This window comes from Theobroma cacao, chromosome 2 (assembly GCF_053813885.1).
Source record: "Theobroma cacao isolate CCN51 chromosome 2, ASM5381388v1, whole genome shotgun sequence".
Classification (NCBI taxonomy): Eukaryota; Viridiplantae; Streptophyta; class Magnoliopsida; order Malvales; family Malvaceae; genus Theobroma; species Theobroma cacao.
The window spans coordinates 43,996,846-44,009,204 of NC_142640.1; the positions used below are offsets into that span (position 1 = coordinate 43,996,846).

Genomic DNA, 12,359 nt, shown 5'->3' on the forward strand with positions numbered 1-12,359 from the left:
TATATAATCATATTAGTATCACGTGGTACTACAATATCATCACGTTAGTACCATGTGGCATACCACATCATTATGACATTGCCACGCCATCAAAATATATCACGTTAGCATTGACGTCATCTTTTAATTGTAAAATTAAATATCATTATGAAAAAAAAGATTAAATTGAAATAATTTTTAAAATTAAGGGATTGAATTGTTTTGATTTTGAGTATATAGCTCAAATTAAATAAAATACATTAATATAAAAACTTAGTAGGTATTTTGATCTAAAAAAATATTATCTACATAGGCAGGTGTCGACTTAGCTTTCTAAGATGCGGCCCCGCACACGGATAACTCTGCAATTCCCATGATATGGGCATGATCGTGCGGTTGCTCCAGGCCCATATAGTTCACAACAGGTTGAGTCCCTCTTAGGCTGTGCATCTCACGGGGCTCGAGGCCCATTTGAAAGGAGAATACGCCACCAAGGAGCAAAAACAAGTGAAAACCGAAGAGCTGGAAAGACCGTCAAAACCCTCAAAAATCTCAGTTTATCATTTTCTTTGATCCGTTTGGGAACCCAGAAAAAAAAAAGAAAGAAAGAAAGAAAATCTGATTTCTCCGTTCGAGGAAAACCATGGCTCCGAAGCCCAAAGAGAAGCCAAAAGCGGCTCCATCGCCGTCGCAGCCTCCTCCCCCAATCGAAGATCTCTTCACTTCTCTCAACAGACACATCCAACGATCAGAATTCACACAAGCGGTCAAAGTTGCAAATCAAGGTCCGTTTTATCCATAATTTTATGCGTTTTCAAAATTAATCACATCTGAGTAATTGAAATTTATTATTATATTTTTAAATTTACGCAGTTCTGTCAGTTGCGCCGGGAGATGAGGACGCCATTCGGTGCAAAGTTGTGGCGTTGATAAAAGGCGACAACATTGAGGAGGCTCTCTCAGCAATTCAGTCTGCTCAGAAGGTTTCTTTCGATTTCAGTTTCTACAAGGTCTGTCAATTCCTGCAGTTCAATTTTCCTTGTGTTGTTTTCCTGTTCTTAGTTTCAATATTGTGCGATTAGTGAGTGGCTCGCTTTCACTGCATTGCGTAAATTAATCGGATTAGTTTACTTGAATGCCGCTACCGATTCAAACTTATTAAGCTACAGTCTGATTGTTGCTTGTGTTACTCGCATTTGGATACAGAAGCAAATGATAGTCTTTAATAATAAAAAACGAAATAGAAAAATATAGGATTTTAATTTTATACGAAACAGTTATGTATTAATGTGTATCACTTTTTAGTTCTATGCACATTTTTAATCATAATTAGCAAATCATGAGAAAGCAAATCTTAAATAGTAAAAAACAAGTAGTAAAAACAACAACCATACGGAGATTAAGTTAATTGTATTTGCTTTGGTTGATGTATTATTCAGTAGAATGATTTGGGAAGACAAGTCATCATGATTGGTAGTTTGAGTTCTTGATTATTTATCTTATTCTTCCATTGCCTCTTTTTTCTTCTTTTTGATGGTTTACACGTAGTGTGTACAAGTATACAACTTGACCTGTTTTTTCATGTTTCACTCTTGCACCTCATGTTTGCTTTTCTGATATTTAATATTATTTGATCAATAATTTATCACCATATCCTGGCTGCATAAGTATCACAAAATTTATTTGCTTATTTGTATTGATGTTCTTTTTTATATTGGTATCTCTAAATAGGCATATTGCCTATACAGACAAAACAAGTTGGATGAAGCTTTGGTATTTTTGGAGAAACAAGATAAGACTCATTCGAGTATGTTGTTAGAAGCTCAGATTCTATATCGTTTAGGAAAAATGGATGCTTGTGTTGATATCTGTCGGAATCTTCAAAGAGCAAAGATTGATTCCTTGGAAATAAATTTGCTTGCTGGTTTGATTTCGGCTGGGAGAGTTTCTGAAGTTCAGGGAACTTTGGACACACTTAAGGTTAAGGCAACTAGCAGCTTTGAGTTGGCATATAATATTGCTTGTTCTTTAATTGAAGGAAATAAGCACAAGGATGCGGAGCAACTCTTGCTCACTGCACGAAGGTATTGCAGTAATTTTTGTTTGGATGTTCATTGTGATGAAAAGATTTTCTTGTTACTCAGTAGTTGTTGATGGAATGGTTAATGTTTAATGTTATTAGTAGATCCGAGGATTGCTTATGTTTTGGGCTAGTATCATGTTGTAATAGTGTCACTCAGTAGTTGTTGATGGAATGGTTAATGTTTAATGTTATTAGTAGATCCGAGGATTGCTTATGTTTTGGGCTAGTATCATGTTGTAATAGTGTCTTCAGAGAAAGCGAGAAAAGTATCAAGCATATGTTGGTGGGCCTTCTGTATCTAGGAATTTTACCATTATAGTTTAAACATGCTAGCTGCCTGCATTTGTGTTTTGATTGGTTTTTGGATAATTTCACTTATTTTTCAATATAGGTTTTTTTGGCCAATCCTATGCATTTCTATCTGGCATAATTTTAAAACAGGCACCGCTTTCTTTTCTTGAAGCATTAAATAAAATGCCTGAGAAAATTTATGTCAAAAGAAGTGTAGATATTAAATCAGCTTTCAGATGATTATGTTCAATCAATCCCTTTTCAGATGGAGAGAGAGGTAATGTTCAAAAGTGAAGTTGAAAGTTGAACTCATATCATAAGAAGAGTATTGAGCAAAAAAAACTATCATAATCAAAGTTGTGTTAGTTTCATCTTAGAGTCAACTTTCCAGTCTAGTGCACTGGATTTTGAGAGAATTGATATTTTTAGTATGATTGTGGAGGTTTGTTCTCGTAGGCACCGATATTTATTTTCTAGTGAAGGCTTTGTATAGCTTCTAATTTTAACGTGCTAATCAAGAATTTCTTCAAGTTACATATTTTTCAAATTGTTTTTGATCTTGCCAGTCTGTCTATATTTGTGTTTTGGGCAATTAATTATTTTTATTTTGATATAAGATATTCTGTTGCTTAGCTTATGCACTGGGGTAATTAGATGTATCCAGATAGTTGAGTATTATAAATTTACTGACATCAAATGCTGAAATGCATGCTTTTTCTTTGTTTCATCTGTTTTTTTTTTTTTTTTGTCAGAATTGGTCAGGAAACACTTACAGAAGAGAACCTTGCTGATGATGATATAGAGATTGAACTAGCTCCTATAGCTGTCCAATTAGCTTATGTCCAGCAGGTAAAACAACAACATTCTGCAAGCATTTTCCTCATATTCTCCCCTTCCTTTCTCTCTTTTCTGTGAAGAGAGGTAACACAACCACTAATGTGAATCAGCTTGCTTTATCAGCTTCTTGGTCACACACAAGAGGCTGTTGGAGCTTATACAGACATTGTAAACCGAAATTTGGCAGATGAGCCATCTCTTGCAGTGGCAGTGAACAACCTTATTGCAATGAAAGGTCCCAAAGACATATCTGATAGCTTAAGGAAACTTGATTGGCTTAAAGAGAAAGACTCACAGAAGTTTCAGCTTGCGCATGCAATTGACTTGAAGCTTTCACCAAAACAAAAGGAGACAATTTATGCGAATCGGGTTCTTCTACTTATTCATGCAAATAAGATGGATCAGGTTTTTCAATTTTGGGATTCTGCATTTCTCACTTTTGATCTGCATTGTTTTTCAGCCCTCTTTTTTTTTTTTAAATTTCAAAAAAAAAAACAAAGACTGCCAGCTAATGAATTTTCCTGTTCTCCCTATTTCTTCTATTTGTTGTTGAAATTCTACAGGCTCGGGAACTTGTTGCTTTTTTGCCACAGCTGTTTCCTGACAGTGTGATGCCAGTACTGCTTCAAGCTGCTGTCTTGGTGAGAGAAAACAAGGCAGGGAAAGCAGAAGAAATGTTGGGTCAGTTTGCTGAGAAATTCCCTGAAAAATCAAAGATTATTTTCTTAGCAAGGGCACAAGTTGCTGCTGCTGCTGGCCATCATCAAATTGCAGCTGAATCCCTTGCTAAGGTACCTGATATCCAGCACATGCCTGCCACTGTTGCCACTCTTGTTGCTCTCAAAGAACGTGCTGGAGATATAAATGGTGCTGCTGCTGTACTTGACTCTGCAATCAAATGGTGGAAATCTGCCATGACTGAGGACAACCAGCTCAGTGTTATAATGCAAGAGGCTGCTTCCTTCAAGCTCAGGCATGGCAAGGAAGAGGATGCCGCCCTTCTGTATGAGGAGCTTGTGAAAAGTCATGGAAGCATAGAGGCATTAGTTGGGCTAATAACTACTGTTGCTCATGTGAATGTTGACAAGGCCGAAGCTTATGAGAAGCAACTGAAGCCATTACCAGGTTTAAATGGGGTTGACGTCGATGGTTTGGAGAGAACTTCTGGGGCAAAACATGTTGAAGATGCTCCACATGGTGGGCTTGCTGAAGCTCAAGAGGATGGTAAGATTAAGGAGAAATCAAAGAAAAAGAGAAAGAGAAAGCCAAGGTATCCGAAAGGGTTTGACCCGGCAAATCCAGGTCCTCCACCAGATCCAGAAAGATGGCTCCCAAAGAGAGAAAGGTCAAGTTACAGGCCCAAGAGAAAGGATAAGAGGGCAGCTCAGGTGAGAGGTTCTCAGGGTGCAGTAGTTAGAGAAAAGAGCGAAGCTAGTGCCTCAGCTACCAATTCTAATAGTTCTAACTTGAAATCAAACCAAGCTACTAGTTCGAAAGGAGTTTCACAGAATGCCGAGCCTTCCCGACCTCAATCTAAGTCATCAAGAAAGAAGTCAAGAAACTAATTAGGATAAAACAACATTTTTGGGGTCAGAAATTTTCAAATTGTTTCAAATTTAATATTATGTGGTCTTCATGGATCTCTGATAGTTGAACTAATTGGTGATGTTGGCTTCATGTAGAACCTATCAAACCTTGAGAAGGTTTTGGAGGGAGAGTTAGTTCTTTCATAATTTCATTGGATTTTGTTATGTTTTATTGTGCCTTTGTCACCAGTCATTTATGTGATGGTGAGCTATGACCTCATTTTCTCAAAAAGCTTTGGAGACAGTTAACAAGATTATTGTTTCTATGCAAAATAAGGTTGAGGCAACTGATGTATTGTCAGCACGTAATGCTGGAGTTGGATGGAGGTAAGGTTCACACATTATTGTTTAGATCAGTGTCTTTGCCTCTCAGGGTGCGGGATGCATGGATCGATCTTGCACTTTCCAATTTTTCTAGTTGTCTGGCTTCCTTGACAAGTCACCCAAACGTTGAGTTTGGATTAGCTTCCCCAAAGCCGAAGCTACTATATTTGTATAGGCCTCTGGTAACTTTGTCGGTGACCTTCTCTGAGAAGGAATCAGGTACTTTGGCTTGGGGAAGAGGGAAAAGTGATGGGGGACTACTCCTGCGGTCGGGTGAAGGAGCTTGGTCTGGACAATCTCAATGATGTTCTAAGCTTTGGCTTCAAGAATTTCTTTGAGATTTCCTTGGACAGGAGGTTTATTCATGGCTGCAAGTTACGGGGGATTCTCCTATTCCAACGTTGGAAATCAATAAGCCAAGGTGGGTTTTTCTTGATCTTGACCCATTTTCATATTCTAAATTTTTCCTACCTTAAAACCGTGACGGCCACGCACTTCCTCACCAAGGATATGATAATTTGACTTTTGCCAATGATAGTGTTATTTTATTTCACGTCATAAATACTTAGCTCCCGCACTTTTCTTGTCATGATTCTAGTCGCCTTGTTTTCAAAAACTCGGTTTAATATCTTAGAATCAAGATTTTATTATTGACAATATATACATATATATATATATATTTTATTGACTTTAAAATGTTGAGATATATTTAAAAACTCTTTGAGAATTTGATTAATAACTTAATATTAAACAATATGAAGAATGGAAAAGGTTTGACCACGTAAAGTGAAAACAAGAACAATAGTTAGGAAAGAAACGATCATTACTAGTTTATTACTATTTTTGAATGAGAAAATTTTGATGTTTTAGGATAAAAAACAGAAAAAAAAAAAATCCCAACTCATTTTGATTTTGAGTTGAGAGAGTTCCCCATAACGCAAGTGGTGACCCAAATACAAGTAAGCAAAATTTTCCATAATTTTAATATAATAATAATAATTTGTTTATTTATACTTATATTTAAAATTAATTGTTGAGTTTGATCCCATAAATTAAGTGATCTCAACCTAATTAATAAAATTATATAAAAGTCGAATAAATAATTATTCAATTTTTAAATGTATTATTTTTAATTATTTAACCAGCATAAAAATTTTACCAAACGAAAGATCCGAAAGGAAACCTTGTGTCCTTGTCCCTGTGGAAAGAAGGGGTTCGGATCCCAATCCCAAACAACAATAAAGTCCAAATCCACGCGGCTGGTAGTGGGTCCGGGTGCGGAGATCCCAAATCCAATCACTGACCCGTCAGTCATACAAACTTCGAAGACACGTAGCCCTCTCCACCAATCACAGCCCATCTTATCGACAAGCTTTCTTCTCGACCGCCCGATTAAAATCCAACGCTCAGAAAACGCTCATCCACTTTTATCGAAATAGTACTTGTAGTACTCTAAGGAAATCGAGAGAGAGCGAGCGAGATTAGGGAGGTAAGGCAAAGAGCGTGACATGAGGATTCCCTCTCCCACACCCGCCACAACTCGCTGCGAAGAAGCAGCAGTAAATAAATAAAATTTTCTCAAATTTTTTTACCGCATCTGACACGTGTCCATTTACCGTTTCATCAACTCTTCTAATATAGGACCGATTTCACCGTCACCCGTTTCCGCCCTCTTCTCCCAACAAAAACATTTCTCTTTTTCTGTCTCTTTTCATTTCTATTTTCTCTCTCGCGTTTTCTCGCTCTCGACAGGAAAATAATAATAAAAAAAAAAAACAAGAAGGCCTCTTCCTTCTTGTCTGTATCGGATCGAGTTTCCCAGTCTCCCAACCACCACCAAACCGAGAAAAAGGAAAAAAAAGTTGCCAATTTTGGCCCTGAACTCGAAGAGGTTTTTATTTCGAAGCCAAGAGGGAATTTTGCTATAATCTCTGTCGATTGCGTTTCGCGGGAGTGGAATTAGGAGTTTCTTTTTTGGTGGTAATCTTAATCTTAATGTGGATTTGATTATCGCTCAATCCAGGTTTTCTTCTTTGATCTATCCTTTTCTTTGACCTATTTGATTCGTCGCAAACCCTAGTCTTGGTTAGGTTAGTTTTGAGGGATTTAAAACTTCAAAAAAAAAAAAATAAAAAAGTGAGATTAGGAAATTTAATTGATTCTTTTTTGTGTATACGGAGATTAGATTACGGCCGTTTTGGTTTTTCGTTCTATCCTTTCTGGGATTGTAGTTGATGTTTAGGTATCTTAGTACAAGGAAAACTCTGTGAAATTTTTGGTGCGTTGTTTTAGTTTGCCATCAAAATCGAGGGTTTTGTCTTGTTAGATTAGATCCTCCTCAAAAATTTCCCTTTTTCTTATGCCCTTTTTTTAATTTTTTTTCTTTTTAGTTCTTGTTTATCTCCTAACCCTCCAAAAGAACCAAAAAAAGAAAAAAAGGAAAAAAATTAGGAAGAAGAGAAATTTTTGGGGTTTGCATATAAAAAAGATCTTTAGGGGTTCTGGTTAAAATTATTACATATATTGAGGATAGAAAGATTGGAGAATTTGTTGTATATAGAACAATGGCGTTGAATTTTTCCCATCGGCCGATCTTTCCTGCTCATTTGACTGAAGATAATCTGGTTTCTCCTATGAGGATTGCAAATGGGTACCTTGTTGAAGGTATTCCAGAGAAGAATGGAGATGGGTTTTCGAAATCATGGCATTTGAACTGTGAGGTGGAAGATTGCTTTGATTATGGAAGGGATAGGAGTGGTGAACGATGTGGTTCTCAGGAGTCTGTTTCTAATGACATTCTTGATCTTTTGCCATCGGATCCTTTTGGAATGGATATCACCACTACTTTCACTGCGATTACTGGTTGGCTGGAGGATTTGGAAGTTGATTATGGCCGTTATGTGAGAGATGAGGTGGGGACTGGTGATGGGAGTTATCAGTTGTTTGCAGGGTTGAATTTTATTTGGAACAACGCCATGAGGTTCCAAACATTCCCTGGAAGCATGGGGTTTGAATGTAAAGGTAGTGTTTCTGGTGGATTTGGTGGGTGTTCTCAGGTGAAGGAAGGAGAGCATGTGCCTGGTTGTGCTGGTCTTGGATCAGCTTGTAATGTAGAGGACATTTTTGCTTTTGGGAATGAAGATTTGGTTTCTGTTGATCAGGAAAATGAAGAGTTTCAAGATTGCGAGGTTTGTTCTGATGGAGATGAAGGAGCTCCTCATGAAGCTTTGATTTTGGCCCTTGGTTATCTGGGTGTACGGGATCTTTTTGCTGTTGAAAAGGTCTGCACATCTCTCCGATATACAGTTCAGAATGATCCCCTTTTATGGAGGAGTATTCACATAGATCAGCCACTGAATGAGAAGATTACCGATGATGTTCTTTTGCAAATAACTAGTAGGGCTCAAGGTAGCTTGCAATGCTTGAGCCTGGTAGATTGCCAAAGGATTACTGATGAGGGCCTAAAGCTTGTGGTTGAAAATAATCCAAAACTAATAAAGGTTAGTTTGTTGCTTTGAAACATTGATTTGCATGTGGATTTCTGAATCTTGGGTTTTATTGTTTCCGTGTTACAAGTGTATTTGCTCATGCACTTATGATTGCATATATAGTAATTATATAAGCTTGAATATAAGACTGAAGATGCTTTCATGATGTTATGTGAATTAATCTTTTTATGTGTCGGCAGAGTGATGTTGCTATCTACTTTCTGATCTTTGTTTTGTTGTACCAACGCTGATTGTGAATATATTAAACCGAGAAATAGTTTCTTCCTTTATAGACGCATGTGAGAAAGGTACTATGTGGTAGTTTGCCTGTGTGTTTTCTACTTGAGCAACATACATGTGTAGGTCCACTGCAGTTATTTGTGGTGCTTCTGCTGTTGCATAAACCAACATCAATATGATCAAACTGAACTTGTCAAAGTTAATGTCAAGGTTGTTGGATTAAAGCTTTTTAGCTTCTATTTGGCTAACGTAGTCTAACTATAAGTTAACATCAGAGATGTGCATTTCAATGCAACGATATATTTAGGAAATTTATGTTGATGGTCGTTTTAATGCACGGAAAACCTAAGGTTTGGAAGAAACAAACAGATATTTTGGCTGGTGTTGTGCGAGTTTAAGCTTTTGAAGCATTTTTAAAACCTAATTGGGAAAATTTCATGATTGACTCTGTTTACTATGGGCGTATAATTTTTAAGTATAGTTGCTGTAAGTATGAAATATTTTGGTTTAGTTTAATATATTTGTTGACATTTTTATATTTAGATTATACGTCTTTCTTTTCTACTGTAAGCTGCTAAATATTTTCTTCTTCATTGTAGCTGAGTGTACCTGGATGTACAAGACTAAGTATTGAAGGTATTTTGAATACCCTGAAGGCTTTGAAGTCTATGGGCACACAAGGGGTGAAGCATTTGAGGATTGCTGGGCTCTATGGGGTGACACCGAAGCATTTTGAGGAGCTGAAGTTCCTGTTGGGCATGGACAGCCAGATTCAGCAGATTGTGCACAAGCCGCATCATTATAACAGAGGAAATTTCTATCTCTCTTGTGATGATGATCGTGCCATTGATATTGAAATGTGCCCAAGATGCCATAACATGAGGCTTGTTTATGATTGTCCTGCGGAGGGTTGTCAGCAGAAAGAGCATGCTGCTCAGTTATGCAGGGCATGCACTCTTTGCATAGCACGGTGTGTTCAGTGTGGTCGGTGCATTAATGACAGTGAGTATGAGGAAACCTTTTGTCTGGAGTTGCTTTGTTCGGATTGTTGGAAGCTACAACTGGTGAAGTGCCAGGAGAAGCAGAATGGGATGATTGGCCCATCAAACTTACCTGCTCTCCAACAGACTGGCAACCTTAATCTCCATGGCTAGACTGAATTGTTTACACATTTTCTGGTTTCTAATCGTGGTTAAGATGTTGCGTTTGTGATAATTCAAGGCAGCCAGGCAGCAATGCAAAGATTATGGTACTGTTTTATCTTTGTTATTGCCTTTTTAATCTGCTAGCAGTTTAAATTTGGGTGAGCCATATGGTCCTCTTGAGCCAAGGTTTGGTGATTTTTGGAGAAAAGGGGGAAAAGAAGATAAAAATCTTGTGCTGCATGTGTTGTCCAAGACGAATAATCTTTTTTGGTGGTTTCTATAGTTGGGCATTGTCACTTGGTTGACATATTTGTGTTCGCTTGTGGATGGTCAATGCTGAAGTTGGGCGTGACATGACCTTGTGTAATTATGCGCTGTCAAGAGTAGGGTGGAAAGTGTGAGTCGTTAACTTGAACAGGCTTCCCAAGCAAACAGTAATCTTTTTGTTTTGTAGATTGAGAAATTCTTTTGGCCTTTCTGTTGCCGGAGGAATTTGCTTTGATCAAGCATGTTGCAAGGCAGGCCATGCTTCAAGGATTATCTCACGTGGTTCTCAGTGGAGTCTGTTTGCAGCACTTTCCGCTCTGAGTTGGGAAGCTGTGTGCGATATTTGTTCCCTGGATTCTGGCTTGTTTCCATAATAATTGGAATTTATCTTTATATTCCACCATGTGATTGGAATTAAGAACAATACAATGGTACTTATTTCGTCCTTGGTTATGAGGAAGACATATTCTATTGTTTGATGTAAAATTTAGACGTTTGCTTCCCCTAAACATGTCGGAGTGTATTGGGCATCACAGGATAGTGTGCTGCCCAAAATGTAAGATGTGAAGTGGAATGGTGTAAAATAAAGTTTTACTTAAGCATCTATTGGGTTTTCTACAACTAAATTATTTGGAGGAAATCTAGTGTAAATTCAATTAGGATAGGGTTCTCTTCAATGCTAGTTAGTTCAAATTATTTGTTTGAGTTTTGTAAGTATAGGGGAGAGAAGTCAAAGCTGTGAATTTGTATGATTTCCAGAATCATGCAAATATTGAGATTGTTAGTAAGTCCCAGTGTAGATAGGTTGCAGTGTTTTGTGAGGCAATATTTGCAGACAGACAGCTTTCCTCTGGAGATGCTTCTCCTACCTGGAAAGGTGATTCTTATCTAGTCTCCATATAGCCTAATAACCCAAATCTTATCAACAATTCTAATCTCTTCGGCTTGCTCGTTTTGCATTTGATATGGGATTTAAATGTGGTTTATTTGTTTCTTTCTACAATATAAAATTTGTGCAACTTCAAACATATGCCATAACTCCATTTGTTTTGAATAACTTTCAAATTGTAAAGGCCAGCATAATACTATAGCCGGCTTTGGTTTATTCGCAATCCTATTCCCTTTTCATAAATCTCCTTTCAGTCTAGAAGAATTCAACTTTATTTCCCAAGTCCGCATGTAACAGCAAAACCCTTACTAATGTACATTGATTCTCTCTCGATGACATGTCCAAAACCCAGAGATTTACCCGTAAAAATAAAGCAAGCCAAGACAGGGTCAATCAACACATAGATGCACGTCCCTCTGGGAGCATCAGCTTAATTATGAGCAGATACAACATAACACACATAACCAACAAATAAATGCTTATACCTGAAAAAGAGAGAGAGAGAGAGAGAGATGCGCTCAGTATCATCATCTCCTTTTTGATTTAACATTCCACAAAAGTAATGAAACATATGGAATCAAATGAAAGATGAAAAGAAGGAAACTAGTAAAGAAGATGTTATCGTTTTTCTTTTCTTTTTGAATCAAGAGGGGTTGGGGTTGTAGAAATTAGATAAATTCCATCATTGAATCAAGAGGGGAGGTGGTAAGAGCTGTAACAAAAAGACAATAAGAATGAGGTCGAGGTTGGAGGATCCATGGAGGAGCACAGCAGATGATCGGCTTCTTATTTGCCGTCATCTTTTTGCTGAGATTTCTTACGTAGTTCTTTCATCCATTTGAAACTTAATATTGACTTGCTAAACTTGCTCTTGCTGGAACCTTCATTCTTCTTCTTCTTGTCGGATGCTCGTGGTGAAGGGTCAGGATTGTTGTAGTCCCATTGATCAGCCCAGGATAACCCAGAATCCATTTCTCCTTTCTTTCTCTTACCTCTTCCGTATTAATTGCTTAAATGCTTTTAGATCAGCAATGTTGATAATTTACCCTTTTGTTTGACTGGAGGAGACAGGAAGCATAGGCAAGTTTGGCCAAAGTTAGTTATTTTTCGGTGTGCAGCATTAGAAATTTCTCTTTTAACGGCCATTTTGCTTATTTTAGCCAGAAGTTTGATGCTCTTGTTTCTCTTTCATTTGACTGGAGGCTCACATTGCTTTCATTCTGGGTATAG

The 12,359-nt window shown here is 37.5% G+C and overlaps 3 protein-coding genes across 3 annotated transcripts; 2 read left to right on the top strand and 1 right to left on the bottom strand.

Annotated features, from left to right (window-relative positions):
- Positions 1–453: 453 nt before the first annotated feature.
- Positions 454–4,941, top strand: LOC18609681 (uncharacterized). The gene is made up of 6 exons (XM_018116223.2): positions 454–764; positions 853–989; positions 1,711–2,063; positions 3,106–3,202; positions 3,314–3,595; positions 3,754–4,941. The coding sequence occupies exons 1-6, from the start codon at positions 623–625 to the stop codon at positions 4,753–4,755; spliced, it is 2,013 nt and encodes a 670-aa protein (XP_017971712.1). The 5' UTR covers positions 454–622; the 3' UTR covers positions 4,756–4,941.
- A 1,748-nt stretch (positions 4,942–6,689) lies between these two features.
- LOC18609684 (Ribonuclease inhibitor) lies at positions 6,690–10,842 on the top strand. Its single transcript, XM_007044919.3, has 2 exons — positions 6,690–8,600; positions 9,428–10,842. The coding sequence occupies exons 1-2, from the start codon at positions 7,665–7,667 to the stop codon at positions 9,980–9,982; spliced, it is 1,491 nt and encodes a 496-aa protein (XP_007044981.2). The 5' UTR covers positions 6,690–7,664; the 3' UTR covers positions 9,983–10,842.
- A 961-nt stretch (positions 10,843–11,803) lies between these two features.
- On the bottom strand, positions 11,804–12,172 carry LOC108660754 (uncharacterized). The gene has a single exon (XM_018115117.2). It carries the CDS (start codon positions 12,099–12,101, stop codon positions 11,916–11,918), a length of 186 nt encoding a protein of 61 aa, XP_017970606.1. The 5' UTR covers positions 12,102–12,172; the 3' UTR covers positions 11,804–11,915.
- Between the last annotated feature and the right edge of the window lie 187 nt (positions 12,173–12,359).